Below are 17,770 nucleotides of genomic sequence, written 5' to 3' on the forward strand. Positions count from 1 at the left end.
ATATTTCACAAGTGATATTGTTATTTAGGAAACTGCAAAAATTCGTGATGGTCAGAGTACTAAATGAAAAAATCTACATGTGAGGCATACGTGACAACTGTTCCATTTAATTACATTTAATCATTAACGACTATCGATAAACCGTTAGTGTTACTTCGTTTCTGTAAATAAAATGTCTGCATTCTTTATTTTAATACATGATTTGTTGTCATCTTACCAATATATGAACAATTGAAGAGGTCCTATTACATCTTTCGGTCATAAATTTATAAATTCACAAGTACATTAGTAATAAAAAAACATTTTGTCGTTTACAGTACGAGTTACTGTATTATCGATTACAGACGTAGTTACGATGTTTCAAGCTATTTAACATGCAATTTAAGTTGTGGTTCAAATCACATAGGGCTTTAGGTAATCGTGGGAATTATAGCGTTTTCGATTAAAGTATGAAATAACATGTATATTAATTTAAACAAGCAAATTCGTTAAATTGATACCCCCGCAAAATAAATTATTGATGGGTGTAGAACTAAAAGAAAAGGTAAAAGTGAAGGGTTGTGCGTTTTGTCAATTGTTTCTTTTAACTCATTTGTACCTGTGATGGGTTTGCAGAAAATAAAATGCAGATAGTATATTTTTCATGAATCAATTGATAGTATCATGACAAAAGGAGAAATTGCTTGTTATGAGTATTTTCTTAAACAGAAATATTACATACAGACTTATTGCCCCGAAAAGTAATAACATACAAAAATAACAAAAGACAATAACTAAAAACTAAGACAGTGTTGGGTTCTTGAGCGTTCAATATTTATTAAGGTGAATTAAAAAGTCTTGCCTTTTCCACAAAAACATCCACTCTTAATACATATACACAAAATTTTAAGAGTGTTGCAGAGTGAACACAACATGACATACGTGAAAATAACATAAATAAGTTTTTAAGGTTAATCATCCATCATTGAGAACAGGATTCCTTGGTATCATTTTGGAAACATGATAAGTCACATATGTTCACTTTATAAATCATACTTCATCGTCTCCATGATGTTTTAGAGGATGATGGTTTACCTCATAAATATGATATGTAACAACAAAATAATACAAATGAATCTGGCACTTTAAGGGATATTACCCACTGTTCCTACTAATTGTCACAGCCAGGGTTATCGAGTTTCACAGAAACAAGGTGGTGGTCTGTATTTGGGGCAGCTTTTGTAATCGAATGGAGGTCTGGCAGGTTGCTGATGACAAGATCTAATGTGTCTCCAAGGCCGTGGGTAGGAGTGGTTATATATTGCTGGAGAGAATTCTCCTGTAGGAATCTTTTGAAGATTTCAGTTGTTCCAGGCTGATTAAAGTCACCCAGTATAATTCGATTCTGTAGATTTCTAATCTGTGCCTGTAAACTTTGGAGAAACATTTGAACTGGAAAGTTAGTAGGTTTGTAACCAACGATGATGTTGTATGTTATGTAGTGCTATTCCCATAATTTCAATGCCCGAGTCTTTAAAGTTAAGAATGTCATAGACGAGATTTTGCTTAACAGATATTGCAAGTCCATCCTTCCTGTTGCCAAGCTCTGTTTTATATCCTAGAATCAATGTCTGTTTGCTTGAGGTTTTCATTTTTGTCTCTGTAAAGCACAGGACTGACATCTGCTGAAACGTTGGATCACTGATGATGTCACAAGCATGTTTACTTAAAGATCTTATGTTGATGTGCCCAATGTATAAATGTCTGGCATCAAAAGATGGTAAAAGTTCAAGCCTAGATTCAGTCTACATTCTTGTGATTTCATCAATGACTTTCCTGTTCACAGTAATGTCTGATTTATTAAAATGCAAAACCTTTATACCAGATCTTGATGTTGCTCGACTAAGCATTGTATACGCTAGACCTTGAGGTGTTGCCATATTCTTTGATCTTTTGGGCTTCTGAAAGTCTCCAATCAGATGAGAGTAGGTACTGCCTTGAGATTTGTGCACTGTAAGTGCAAAAGCTAAAATACCAGGGACATTTTCCTTTCAACTGGGGCAATGTTCTTATCTGTAAGGAAGAATTCGGAAGAAACTGGTCTGATTGGAACTAGATGTCTAAGACCAGATGGACTGGTCTTCTTCAATTCCTCCACCTACAGTAGATGTGTTAAATTTGAGATAAATACATCCTTGAAGGGCCTTGTTTGGAGAAACATCAATGTGTTCTATTGTTCCAATTACTCCATTGACTAGGTGATCTGATATGTCAATATTTTTTGTTATCATAAACGGAGCACATAAAGCTATCTCAATTGAAGAAGGTAAACCTCCTGTTTCATGTATTTTGGTGCTGGTGACTTTAATTGAAACAGAGTTTGTGTGGAGATATTTTTTTGTATCCTCACAGTGAATTACAACATGAGGTCCTGGTAGATTTCTCAGTTGGTGATCATTGTAACAAGCTGCAAGTTCATTGGTTCTAAACAAGTGAACAGTGTTCCGAGGAAAATTACGGGTGTCTGTTTTCTCAAGATCCTTCAGGTCTTGTTCATCTTCCTCTGTTAGTGTACCAATTCTTACATTATTAAGGATTTCAGCGAATATAGGATCTCCTTTTTGACTCACAATAGTTGTTAATTAATACAGCCTGAAGAGTTTTTGCCATATTGACCCAGCTAACGCATCATATCCTTTCGCAGGTACACTGAAAACTGGACTTTGTCCCACTGGATTGAGCTGTAAAAGGTCACCAACGGCTAGAATAGAGATACCCCCAAATGGCTGACTGAAGTTCTGGAATATTTCTTGCAAATCACAGGAAAGATGATTCTGGAAGGTTGTAGAGCCTAGCATAGATATTTCATCAGTAATAATGACCTTCAAGTGAGTGAAGTTACACCTCATTGTATTCAGTTTGTTTGGGTTTGGTGGTTTATATGAAAAATCTGTGTCATATCTATGTATTTTTACTGGTAATCCAAAAGCTAAATGAACAGTCATTACATTAATATTTGATGCAGCTTTTCCTGTGGATGCTGTCATTAATACTGTTGGTTTTTCAGGGTCTTGCCCTGGCCCTCTGAGAGCTCGATAGAGCCCTTCATATAGAGTATTGATTATAAACGTTTTCCCACATCCAGCGCCACCCGTTAGAAAATATAGAATGGCTTTGTAGGGTTTGATTGAAGTCTTTCATTTGTTGCCCAGGTAAATAGATGAGCAAACAGTGTTCTTTGTTGAATATTTAAGTTTCTTACATTGGCTAAGAAATTGTGATCAGATGACAAATGTGTAACTTTTAATGAAAAGGCTGGTGTTCTTGTTTGTGTTTCTGGATCAACAACATACATGTCTAGATTCTATGGGTCAAGGAAAGGAAGAACTGGTGCATTTCCATTAGATTTATCATTCTCTTCTTCTTGCTGAGTTTGCATTCCAATTTCAGCCCACAATTCAGGTCCAGCTTCATCTGGATCAAAATGTTCAAGTATATTTTCAACTTCATCATTGAAGGGTTTTTATAAGAGTCATTGAGTAGAAATTCATCTTCAGACCTCCAGGGCAGTACAAAATAAGAAGTCGATGGAAGTACTGCTCTTTATCAGGCTGTTTTGAGATATTGTGGTATCTTATCACTTTTGATATGGAACGCTTTGAAATGACCCCCATTTTACTCTTCAGGTTCTACTTCTGGTTTATCTTCATCCTCATGTCTGGGGTATGATCCTATGTTGTACTTGGAAACAAAGTCAGCTAGGCAATTATTGTCCATACAATCTGGCCTATTGACATATTTTTCATGAATGCTAGGAAGGAAAATATCTGTTTCTTCATCCTCTAAATGTTTCATTATATGGCGAGGTTTCAAAATACGGGTCCTTTTTTGTGGAATGTCTGTCTGTATAAATTGTACATCAATATTGGACTTCCGTAATGGCAGAGAAAAAAGTCTCAATATTGCTTCATGTTCAGAGAGTTCTCGAGACGTTATAAAAACATGACCGATGTTACGGAGTGCTTCTCTGATTGGTTTATTGTTTGCTTCCTTACTCGCTTTCCTCATCATCTCACCCATGGTCTTTTCAGGCTTGCAAATATAGGAAGTTAAGTATGCAATGCATTCCCAAATGTTTGTGATGAACTGAATGCCCTTGTTTGCTCTTAACGCTTGTAACGCTTTTATTGTAGTTATTAACCATAAGTTTCTGTGGAGTGCGTTTCATGATGACAATTGTTCTTCTCTGAGTCACTTGTTAGGACGACACATACGCTTTTCTAGATACACCAGCCTTTTGCAACAAAGCATCTAGTGTCATTATTCCGCCCAAACCACTGTCAGGAGAGGCTACTATGGCATGTACTTTTTGAAGAACAAAGCTTGCCTCAGTTTTAATTATACTGCTATTTTCACCTTCAAAAACTCTTGCTATCATTGTCTGAGGTGATGGTGCTTTAGGGTAGTTGAATCTGCAGTTTTTATTCTTATTTTTCTTGCAGCTTCTGGTATGATGATGAACCTGCCGTTGTACTAAATTGTGCATCTCATGATCTCCTGTGTTGTCTGGTATTCACATGTTATGTATTTATCAATAAATTGAATACATTCACTATCAGTATTAATAATATTATTATCTAACCTTACATAAAGAGCACAGTGAAAATGTTGTGTTCCCCTTCCCTGCATTTCGGTTCTTTTATCATAGTTCACAATCTGTCCAATAGGGTAGGCACCATTCAAAATAACCTTTCCAAATAACTGTTCAAAGATGAAGTCGATTTGTCGAGCTACTGAAACTGGATTTAACTGCAACCAATATCTTTTTGTATTCAAGTCCATGCATTCAACTTCCTGGTCTGTAAGATGTTTTCCGTATTGTTTTGCAACAACTTGTATAACTTCAATCCAGTAAAATTTTGCTGCTGATCCAGGAAGAAAGAATGTATATGGACCAAGCTGTCGTAACTTAGCCAGCATATCCAGTTGCATCTGCTGCCAATACTGTGGAGTAGCACGGATGCTTTTGAATGAGGCATACAACTGGTCTGTTGATAACAACCTGTTTATTCGACGTACATCTTTCAACTGTCCTGCATTAATATCATTCTGTAAAGTCTTTCTGGTTGTCAAAGATATAATGCTTTGAAGCTGTTCTCTTTCTGTTATATCTAGTGCCTGGAATATATATTCTGTACGTTCAGAAAATCTTGTATCCTTGTTAGTTAATCTCTGATTGAAGTATTTTTTAAAAACAAAGTTTAACAGATCTGTTTGTGTTGAATGTATTAAGGCCAGAAGGAAAAGGCTTTGGAAAGCAGAGTGCCTCCCATTCTGGCTGCTTGGCGAATGTTGTAGGTGTCTGGCCTTCTGCTGGTGCAATGTTTAATATGTTTCTTGTTTGAACTTCTGGCACATTCACCGGTTAAAGACATGTCACAGTATTTAGAAAAGCTTTATTTTGCAGTTCTTTCTGTATTTCTGTTGGATTGTCACACTCAACTTCATCCTCACGGCCCATGACTTCATTTTCATTTTTAATGCAATGTTAATCAACAATTTCAGGAGCATCAGAGTCAATACTATTTTCCAGCTGTTCAACCATGTTGTTGACGTTACATTTATTTGTTGCATTATTATGAGCATTTACTGCTGACCAAAGCTGAGAAGTGTTTGCTGCACTATCCTGTTCCCAGTGAGAGTTCACCTGAACTTGAGAATACAGAGGGGAGTGTGACTTAAGATAACTGACAGCTTCATTAACATATTGTGGTCTGATTATCTGTTTATGGTAAGGATACTTGTCTGAAAGCCGTCTTTTAAGAGCCAAGTTGATAATTTGTGCACATGCTGTATTTCTAGGAAGACTAGCAGTGACTTTGGACAGATCTGCAGTTACTAACACAACCTGGCCACTTATTTTGTGCTGGGCACCAGTGTGAAGTAACATGACTTTCATAAATTCAAAATCTGAGATATAAGCTGGAGTTTAAGTGATGTCAATCGCGTAAGTTCCTGTGGAATACTTTATAATGACAGATTATTTACTAAACACAAAGACAAAACAGATCTCCTTTTCAAAGCACCATCACATATTTGACAGATCCAATCGGTTGTGGTTCCTTTTCTTAATAACACAATATTTTGAATCAAATCTTTATCTGTGTATCTAGAAGCTACATACTTTATCACTGAACGCCTAAACATAAGTCTTGCACACGAATAACACTCATACAAAGCACCATCTTTAATTTCCCGTAAAAAATGTATAATGGCAGTTTCTGCTGACGTGACATTTCTTTTTTCCTTCTTAAAAGATGCTGATCTTTCTCTGTCTATCACTGCTTTTATTGCAGACATTTCATGTCGTTTATTCCTTTTTCTGCAAGCATCACTTTGTTTTTTGTTTTCCTTTTCAGCTTCAGACCTATTAAGACGTTTTGTTTTTCCTGACCACATCCTTTTCCTTCTCTTTGTCCTTTTCACAGTCTGCTGTATTCATTCTTTTAGACCTTTTCCTGGACACATCATTTTCCTTCTCTTTGTCCTTTTCAGAGTCTGCTCTATTCATTCTTTTAGACCTTTTCCTAGACACTTCTTTTTGTTTCTCCCTGTCTTTTTCAGACTCTGGTCTATTCATTCTTTTAGACCTTTTCTTGGACACATCTTTTTGTTTCTCTTTGTCTGTTTCAGAGTCTGCTTTATTTATTCTCTCAGACCTTTGTTTGATAACACCCTTTTCCTTCTCTTTGTCTTTTTTAAAATGAGTTCTTTTCATTTTTTGTATCCTTTTCCTGAACACATCATTTTCCTTCTCTTTGTCCTTTTCAGAGTCTGCTCTATTAATTCTTTTAGACCTTTTCCTGTACACATCTTTTTGTTTCTCTTTGTCCTTTTCAGAGTCTGCTCTGTTAATTCTCTCAGACCTTTTTCTGATAACACCCTTGTCCTCCTCTTTGTCTTTTTCAAAATGTGTTCTTGTCATTTGTTGTATCTTTTTCCTGAACACATCCTTTTCCTTCTCTTTGTCCTTTTCAGAGTCTGCTCTATTCATTCTTTTAGATCTTTTCCTTGACACATCGTTTTGTTTCTCTTTGTCTTTTTCAGAGTCTGCTCTATTCATTCTTTCAAACTTTTTTCTGAACACGTCTTTTTGTTTCTCTTTGTCTTTCTCAGAATCTGCTCTATTAATTCTCTGAGACCTTTTTCTGATAACTCCCTTTACCTTCTCTTTGTCTTTTTCAAAATTTGTTCTTTTCATTTGTTCTATCCTTTTCCTAAACACATCCTTTAGTCTTTCTGTGTCCTTTTCAGAGTCTGCTCCATTAATTCTTTCAGTCGTTTTTCAGAACATATCTTTTTTTCTCATTGTCCTTTCCAGTGTCTGCTCTATTCATTCTTTTAGTCCATTTTCTGAACATATCTTTTTTTTCTTTGTCCTTTCAAGAGTCTGCTCTATTCATTCTTGCACTCCTTTTTCTGAACATATCATTTTCTTTTTGAATGTTTTTTTCACAGGCACTTAAATCAGAACGCTGTTTTTGTTTCCGTAGTCTATCATGTTCTTTTTCAATTTTTTGTAATTGTCTTTTATTACACATATTTAATTTTGCTTTTGTGTTCATTGTCTCCTTTTCTTGCCCACTGTTTATTTGTTTTGTTTCAATTTAAGTCATTGTTTGTGTTGTTTGCAGTCTTTTCTCTGTTTTCTTTTCTTGCATTTTGTGCTGATTTGAAAAATAACAAGAAAGTAAACTGTCAGTAGTATCAATTGTAGAAAACTGTTCAGCAGAATCAATAGTTGGAAATTGTGTCACTGTTCCTAATTGAATACAAGCTTTCAAATGTTTGTTTACTTGAGATAAATCAAAACACAATTTTGATGGATCTGTCTTTTAATAATATGCCACAGCAAATGCTATTGATAGAGGTCCGCACAATGGTTGTGTACTTTGCTGAACAACAGGCACATGTACAATCTTAGTAGCCAAATTTCCAAAGATTATTTTCACTTGCTTTTCAATTTGCTGGATGTGAGATTGTGTTTTTAGTGAATCACATACAAACACCGTTCTGCATTCAGCACTATAAAATGTTGTTACCCAATGTCTGTCTAGATTATGAATATTTAATATATCTCTGTTTTCTGGTAAAGGAGCTATGTGTGGTTGAATCTGTGAACAATCATATTCAATCTGTGCTGGTGTATAGTAGCCTATGTATGGGGATAACTCTGGTTCTGCATATGCTTTCATAATGTTTATCATGGCTTCAACCACATCATCTGGAAGCTCAGTGTTTTCATCAACGACAAGGACAGCCAGCAGCCGATTGTATAAACAATTTAACCACAAGGTAACCGCAAGATCGCAGTAACCGCTGTGGTTACCGCGTCTCGGCGGTTTGTATAAAAAACGACGTTGCCAGTAACCGCTCTATTACCGCGGTGATTTGTAACCCACCTCTATGAGCTGGTTAGACGCTGGTTACCACACGGACTACTGACCAACATGGCGGACGTACTTTTTTTAGACACAGACGACAGCGACGATTTCGACGAATTGACTTACAAGCGAATGGACTTGATGACGACGAACTGCGCCGAAGGTATAAGTTTTCTGCCCAGAGCCTTGACCGACTTGGATCCGGGATGTCCATGGCGGTTAATAACTCCATTATGGGCAGGCCCAGGAACCCCGGCAATGGAGGAGTAACCGCTACAACGATTTGGATTTAATTAATGCGTGAATGTGTTAGGAGTATAACTGAAATTGTTTCGAAAATGATTGGAAAGGATCTAATGTATCACTGACAATGGATAATTAATAACACAAGGTAAGAGAAGAAATCGTTTGGAGTTTTCGATTTTTTTTTTCATAATAGTATTTATTATCTTTGGCTATGGTAAAAATAAGAAGATGAAATATCGGGAATATCTTTCAGTTGTATTACTATAATCTTAAAACAATATTAAACATACCGATGACGGTATCTGCGTCGTCCACGACGCCATGAAACGATGCCGAGTGGGCAAACAGACTCGCCACCGCCTGCGAGGTCTGCGACATTTCAGTCAATGGTGGTCCTCCCCCCGTAGCGGCAGCATGGTTTCGCTCCTTTGAAACGTCGGCTTTAGCGTTTTTGGTCTAAAATAAATATAACATAAATGGATACATTTCATTTCGCCTTTTGAAATTCTTCGATATTCTGCCATTACTAGGTGAATTAGAAATCTATGAATTGTAGTTTGCGCCACCCGTGTGTGAGATGTTAGCTCAAATGAAAAAAAAACCTGTCGTTACTACGGCAGTCGAGGGTTTGAGCCCACCACCGGTCGAAATATCCCTCAGTGCTCGCTTAATTTTGTCGTACGTTAAATCAATTTCACTCGTATAATTGGAAATGGTGTATATTTGATGTAAATTTCTAGTAAAAGACATACTTATTCTATATTTACCATGTTCCTCCACTTTTCCTTGATTTGTTGTAGTGTCCTCGGTACGTTTCCGCATGCGTTTACACCAGCTAAAAGTTCGTCCCAAATCTCACGGACTCGAGCAACCATGCCCGGACCGCCCGAGCCATGATTCATTCTAAGTTTGTGAATATTCAATTTCAGGAAATCTGTCATTACTTCGATTTCGCGCTCGTTAAAAGCTTTCGCTCTTTTGTTGACATTTTCCATTTTGCTAAAACGTCGGCTGTCAAATTGACAATTTGCGCGAAAATGACGTCATGTTAAGTACCGGTATTGCATTGTTGGTAATTTTACTGCGGTAAGTTGACAAATTGCAATGGTTAGGTAACCGCGCAGTAACCATCGTTTATACAAATGAAAATAAACGGCGGTAACCTAACCATGCAAATTACTGCGGTAATCAAATTACAACAGTAAATTTAAACCACTGTTAATACAATTGGCTGCAGGTGTTCTGGATGTTATCTAGGAAAGGGCCTCTGCAAAGAAATGAAAACAGAATCCTTATAAGAGAATTGTTAATGCATACGAAGAAATTGCTCCGGTATAGTAGAAATCATTGTGGGATAAAGAAAAATTGCTCACATTGAGCAATCTCTCCATGTCCCACAGTAATTTAGAGTCATCTGCAACAAACTTGTAGAATGTTGTTAATGTTTTGTAATGGATGAATGTGATTTAAATTGGTTTTAAAAGTTTAAAAATCTTAAGTTATATCACAGCTGTCAGAGCAACAGTTCATGTGTCTTAGTATTTGCTCACTAGTACTTCACAACATTGGTACCACTGACAATGTTCATATTTTTTGTCTATATTTTGTCTACATATTTTTAATAATTAATACATTTTTAATGAAATCCAAACACTTGGACGCATTTCAGTTTTAGCTGTCTATATCGGGCGGAAAGGAAATAAAGAAATACAATGTGAGAGAATGTATCATTAAGTTTCAGTTTTCCCTAATATCACAGGATTCTTTAACATTACAATAGACCTTGTCTACCAGGATTGGTCTACTTATCTGTGGGACAGTCAGCCAACTATTCTTAATGCTTTGACTGATGTAATCACGGTACTGGTTATAGACTGAAAATGACTGCATCAATCAGGAGTGCAAGTTATTAAGTTAGTTTGTTTACCTCACTATGCCTTGAGTAAAGCTCAGTCATATCTGTTTCATAAATAAAACTTCTGGTAAACTGGGTGTAGGACTATGGCACACTCAATCGGATGTTATTGTACTGGATATGTAGATATCACCTGAAATTTTATTGGATTTTTTGTTTACAAAGTCAATCATTTATGAAAAGACAGAATGTTGATAGATATGTAACAGGTTCAACAATCAAGAGAATACATTTCAGATCAATTCAAATACAATTCAATAAATGTAGGAAACATATTTTGTAAATATTAAAAATGGTACCAGCTGACGATCTTGAATGCTATCCTGAAAGAAACTATAAACTTGCTAAAATAAGCTGATGGATGTTGTCCTATATTCTATTTTAGTGTACATGTATAACAAGATACACCATTGAAATTGCTTTGAGATGAGTTGTGACCTTAGACCTGTAGGCTAAACAATACAATTTATGCAAATTAGTAGGTAAATGACCTCTTTCAGATGTGAATCTAAAAAAATGGCAGTAATGAAAATGGAAGACAGGATACCGAGATGAAATGCCAAGGAATATAAAATAGATAAATAGTCAAAAAATAACAGCTTTTGATCTTGAATGTAATCCTGAAAGAAACTATAAACTTGCAAACAGAAACTGATGGATGTTGTCCTAGATATATCTTGAATGTTATCCTGAAAGAAACTATAAACTTGCAAACAGAAACTGATTGATGTTGTCCTAGATCCTTTTTAAGGAAAAACGCATAAAAAGAGCGTGCAGTTAGTAGACCATGACCATTTAGCCACCACAACATATAGTTACATTACAATATTGACAATAACTAGCTAGAAAAATATAGTAGTAGTAGGTGATATGGGGAACACATGCCATGTTGTGGGAAAAACTGAAAATAACAAGAGCTCTATTTAAAGGGGGCAGTGTGTGAAAGAAAGTGTTGTAAAGAAAGTAATATACTAATGATTATGATGAGGTGCAGCTATATTGGTGGTGTTTCCGGGCACACCATACATGCCTCAATGTATATTTGCATGTATTATTAAATATATTATTTTTATAAAATAATGTAGGAAGTTTGAATTTATGTATGTATTGAAAATTTGATAAATGATGAATAAAATTCATCATTTTATTACACCCGTCACCCCATATATTAATGGTTTAACACAACTATAGCAAACGACTTAAGAAAACATTATGAGATAGGGAGACATTCTGGGAGACATTCTTCGTACTAAGACATTATTTCTTTTATCGCAATGGTTTCTGCCCAATTTCAAACGACATTGTCATTTTCCATCATGTTCAATAAACGTCTGCTGATGTTTTAACCTTGGATTAGTTTTAAATTTCAATATGAGGTTTATATGAGATGAATATTTGGTGTTTTACTATTGTTTACGAAATGAACATTCAGGCTTTATCAAGAATGAACATTCAGGCGTTATCGAGCAAAAAGAACATTAAGGCATGATCGAGGAGGTAGGTTAGGTGACAGTGCAGCTAGTTATGATTATTCCGGATATAGATATGAGAAATGGACTTGTAATAAAAGATTTGAATGTATTAGACTATAATACATATGATGAATTTACAGCAAACTAGATACAATATGTGTATTATAAATGGGTGAATACACATCAAGCTAGATACACTGTCGTTAAAGACATTAACAACATACATGGAAGGCAAAAAGCCCTTTAACATTGTCCTATTACATGAAATCAGCAAACCCTGTAGGCCATTTCCTTTTACATGAAATGAGCAACAGACAATGCCTATGAAATTCGCCAAATAATGATCAAGATTTCTCATTATGAGAAAATTGTACTGGTCTATTGTGTAACATAATGATTGAAGAAATAACAATGTATGCATAAGAAAAAAGTTAAAGCATTATGTTAATGTCTCTGTTGTGCCCATGTTGCCCACATGCAGTCCCATGACACTTAATAATGAAAATAATAAACCTACCTGTTTCATATGATGATCTTCTAAGTGTCCAAGCTTGCACCAAGCTTGAAGCTTGCAACAAGCTTGCAACATGAGCTTGCAACACGATACTCTATAGCACCAAGCTTGCAACACGAAACTCTGTACTTGCAACACGAAACTCTGTACACAACTTCTTTAAAAATCATTCTTTACTTTTATAATCATTAATTGATACCTTGATGCATTCATTGATACCTTGATGCATAGTAAAGGAATTACTAAATAATGAATAATTAATAAAAATAGTGACCTTTGACCGCAATGTGTGACCTTGACCTTAGCCCATAGGAATATGTGTGTTGAATGTGAAGCACCCGCAGATGATTGACAACAACTATGGCAAGTTTCATGGATGTGGCTCATGTGTAAATGGAGGTAAAGCTTTTAGATTATAAATAAAAAGTATTGTTTCAAGATACAAAGGGCCATAACTCTGTTATTAAGAGATGGTGTACAATGCCATTTGGCGTGCATCCTGTTATCCATATATATACTTATACCAAGTTTGAATGAAATCCGCAAAAGCACTTCCAAGATATGGCTCCGGACGGACGAACGGACGGAAAGACGGACGGACAGAAAGACGGACGGAAAGACGGACGGAAGGCGGACAACGCCAAAACAATATCCCTCCGCCTATGGCAGGGGATAATAAATAACGAAAGTAAGTTTCAACCCTACTATTGCGTGTTGGGTGTGTCATATATTTGAATTTGTTTCTTTTGTAAACTTTCAAACAATGAAATGTTTGCTTTCTTTTTTTTAATATATAACTTTTTGCTATTTAACGAAGATATGAACAGGTGAAAAGTTCCCATTATATCTTTTGGATCATTCATTTATAAATTCACGAATTTATATTCGTGAAAAAACATTTTGTAATTTAATATAAAAATTACTTTATTATCGATTACAGACGAAATCGTTACGATGCTTCGAGCTATTTAAAATGCAATTTAAGTTGTGGTTCAAATCACATAGGGCTTTAGGTTATCATGGGAATTATAGCGTTTCCAAAGAAATTATGAATTATCATTAAAGTACATAAATATTAATTAAAATAACTAAAGCCGCAAGTGCGAACGAGTGTTCTTAGTTCGAGTTTGCCATGCATGCTTTAACAAAAAGAAAAGGCTAGATAAGTAGATAACCGTTTCAGTTATTTTAATACAAGTATTTAGTTTCTTACTAAGGTGAAAATGTTATTATGCAGACAGTGTTATTATTAAAGCCAGTAAATGAATTTACAGCAACATAAGTGCTTGGATACTTTTCTTGATGATATGCAAACGACAGGTACATCGTGTGTATACGAAACATTACACGAGTTACAGATCTGACAGTGCAAACGACAGGTATATCGTGTTCATACGAAATATTACACGCGTTACAGATTTGTCAGTGCAAACGACAGGTACATCGTGTGTATACGAAATATTACACGAGTTAAAGATCTGTCAGTGCAAACGACAGGTATATCGTGTTCATACGAAATATTACACGCGTTACAGATTTGTCAGTGCAAACGACAGGTACATCGTGTGTATACGAAATATTACACGCGTTACAGATTTGTCAGTGCAAACGACATGTACATCGTGTGTATACGAAATATTACACGAGTTAAAGATCTGTCAGTGCAAACGACAGGTATATCGTGTTCATACGAAATATTACACGAGTTAAAGATCTGTCAGTGCAAACGACAGGTATATCGTGTTCATACGAAATATTACACGCGTTACAGATCTGTTAGTGCAAACGACAGGTACATCGTATGTATGAGAAATATTACACGAGTTACAGATCTGTCAGTGCAAACGACAGGTACATCGTGTGTATACGAAATATTACACGAGTTAAAGATCTGTCAGTGCAAACGACAGGTATATCGTGTTCATACGAAATATTACACCCGTTACAGATCTGTCAGTGCAAACGACAGGTACATCGTGTGTATACGAAATATTACACGAGTTACAGATCTGTCAGTGCAAACGACAGGTACATCGTGTGTATACGAAATATTACACGAGTTACAGATCTGTCAGTGCAAACGACAGGTACATCGTGTGTATACGAAATATTACACGAGCTACAGATCTGTCAGAGCAAACACGGACCCTAGATGACATCAATATACGCTCCGCGACAGAACTCTCCAAATAATTCAATCGTTTCGTGTAACAACGCTTTCTAATTTTCAGGTTTTAAAATCGTCAAAAGATGCAAATAATGGACATTTTTGAGCATGGTAAATGTTCAGTATTAATGTTTCCTCACAAATATCATTACTACAACGAAAATTTGCGAATCTTAAACATTTTTGTTTAATTTTGTCAATTTACCAAAACGTGAAAAAGTCCCTTTAATTCCGTCAAGATAAAGATGTTGACCGTGTTTCATTAAGTTAGGGTGATAAATGCGGCGTCTAGTGCGGTATATTGATTTTAGATTAATTAGCCTGCTGCTCTAATGTTTGGACACGTGATCGAGATTCACATTTGGCCTTGATATTATCAAGATTATTATCTTACCAAGTTTCATCAAGATTCAGTACCTAATACGACTTTTGAAGTTGTAACAACATTTGACTATGCTTTACTACTTGAGCTCATTGGGTCATTGTCGACCTGAAATGGCTTGAAGTCACCCGGGGGTGACTAAAGTTGATTATTGTCACCCTAGGGTGACTTCAAGCCGATAAATGTCACCCTGGGGTGACTTCAAGCCGACCGGGTGACTAGAATCGGCTTGAATTCAACCCAGGGTGACATGAATCGGCTTCTCGTCACCCCGGGTGACTTCAAGACATTTCAGGTCGACAGTGACCCAACGAGCACTACTTGACCTAGTTTTCTCACTCATTTGGTCTAGATTCGAAATTGGCCTTATTATTGTCTTGCTAAAAGTGTTGAAAATGTTCATCACGATAGAGACATATAGATATAATCATACAATGTGGCTTCTAGACTGGTTACAAAGGTTTTGATCTAGTGACCTAGTTATTGAACACACCTGACCTAGATTTAAACATTGTTTAGATAGTGTCGAGATAATAAATATGACAATGTTTCATCAAGATTGAGTCAAAGATGGAGCTACTAGAATTTTACTACCGTATTTCTCCGATTTTACATGAAGACATATTTTTTAAGAATGTAATAAATGTGGATTTTAGATTGGTAACAATTTATTTTTGAAGAACTTACAACTTGGTCTACATGTTGACAAGATGAACACTCTGACCAAGTTTCATCGACATTGAGTCATACATGTGGCTTGTAGGTAACCACGTATGACTGAGAGTTGCCCTGGACATTGAGTCATAAATGTGGCTTGTAGGTAACCACGTATGACTGAGAGTTGCCCTGGACATTGCGTCATAAATGTGGCTTGTAGGTAACCACGTATGACTGAGAGTTGCCCTGGACATTGAGTCATACATGTGGCTTGTAGGTAACCACGTATGACTGAGAGTTGCCCTGGACATTGAGTCATAAATGTGGCTTGTAGGTAACCACGTATGACTGAGAGTTGCCCTGGACATTGAGTCATAAATGTGGCTTGTAGGTAACCACGTATGACTGAGAGTTGCCCTGGACATTGAGTCATAAATGTGGCTTGTAGGTACCACGTATGACTGAGAGTTACCCTGGCAAACTTGTATTGATAAGGTCGCAGTGGTGTAATGGATATGGTGTCCGCCTAGCGACCGGGAGGAAACGGGTTCGATTCCAATTTGGGAGCTTTCTTTAGATCTCCCCAAAGACACCAGGTACTGGTTCTAGGCCCAGAAAACAGACTTTAAATGCAATCGAGCTACAATAAATAGGTTTAAACTAACCTTGTTTTTAAACTCACCTAAGCACAACGTAGTGAGCTTTTATAATCACCTATTGTCAGTCGTTCGTCTTGCATCGTGAATTATTCGTCGTCATTATTTACCTTGCTAAGACTCTAGATGCAATACTTATTGGCCGATTTTCAGTAAACTTGAAAAAAAAATGCCATTATCATATCAGTGGCGCAGACGCGATTTTTCTCATTATAGATTTTAAAAACTATTTGTTTCGTTGAAAACATTTTTAACATATACAGTTTTTGCAAAAGATGGCAATTCACTTGCGTAGCTGAAGTTTGGTAAGAGAGGAACTTCATGTTCCGACTCTTGGTAGAGGCAAAGGTGTTGATCACTTTTTCAATGCCCACTACTTTCCCGGTGGATGTGGAGCACTGCAAGCGCTGTCCGGTGATCCTCGCCCATGGTAGAGCGCATGTATGTCTTAACACGCTTAATGGAGCTGAAGGACCGCTCGCAGGATGCTGATGTTGCAGACTCAATCGGACCTTCCATCGAATGATTTTTCGATCATAACTTCGTTAACTTACAACGTACTAACATATGTATCTCTAAAACTCCAATCTGTTACGCTGTTACGAGAATCAGCTTTCCAATATACCACAAGATAAGTATTGATGCAAAGCATAAAAGGGCGTCGGGAATTTCAGTGTAAAAGGCACTCAATGAAGTTACATGGAACGATTTTTTTCTACTGTAAATATTAATAAATTGGCCGATTATTTTAAGCAAAATAGAAAAAGATACTGGTATAACCATTATCTATGATTTTGTGTTATAACCCCCAAATAACCATTATCTATGATGTTGTGTTATAACCCCAAATAACCATTATCTATGATTTTGTGTTGTAACCCCCAAATATTTCATAGTTCATTTTATTTACATTGGTTTCCTTTTTTACTGGCATCCGTGTGCAGTTTTCATTAATGGAACAGAACTGTGTAGGTTTTAAAAAAATCTGCTTCATCTTGTAAGCGTTATTTCATATTTTTCTCAACTTCAAGGGGAGATGATTTTGAACTTATTCTAACGTTGCTCATTTACGATAGGGGTTGAGTACTCAGCGATATGAAAACACTGTAAAAGTTTTAATGTGTTTACGACCTCCCCCCCCCCCACCCTCTCACACATATATTTCATGGGCATAATAAAAACAAAAAATGGTTACAATAAAACAGCATATTTATTTAAACTAAAATGTCTACATCAAAACAAAAAGTTAACATAGAACACAAATAAAATAATTTGTTTCTACTGGGGTTCGAACCTTGGGCCTCTCACATGTGAAGCGAGCGTGTAACCACTACACTA

General features: G+C 36.2%; 1 protein-coding gene across 1 annotated transcript; it reads right to left on the reverse strand.

The window, feature by feature from the left end:
- Positions 1-1,150: 1,150 nt before the first annotated feature.
- Positions 1,151-16,951, reverse strand: LOC127869903 (histone-lysine N-methyltransferase, H3 lysine-79 specific-like). The gene is made up of 7 exons (XM_052412561.1): positions 16,810-16,951; positions 10,043-10,083; positions 8,960-9,125; positions 8,619-8,696; positions 6,434-7,296; positions 2,015-2,137; positions 1,151-1,405 (listed from the first exon to the last, which is right to left on the reverse strand). The coding sequence occupies exons 1-7, from the start codon at positions 16,949-16,951 to the stop codon at positions 1,151-1,153; spliced, it is 1,668 nt and encodes a 555-aa protein (XP_052268521.1).
- Positions 16,952-17,770: the final 819 nt, after the last annotated feature.

Source organism: Dreissena polymorpha, chromosome 2 (assembly GCF_020536995.1).
Source record: "Dreissena polymorpha isolate Duluth1 chromosome 2, UMN_Dpol_1.0, whole genome shotgun sequence".
In the NCBI taxonomy this organism is placed as follows: domain Eukaryota; kingdom Metazoa; phylum Mollusca; class Bivalvia; order Myida; family Dreissenidae; genus Dreissena; species Dreissena polymorpha.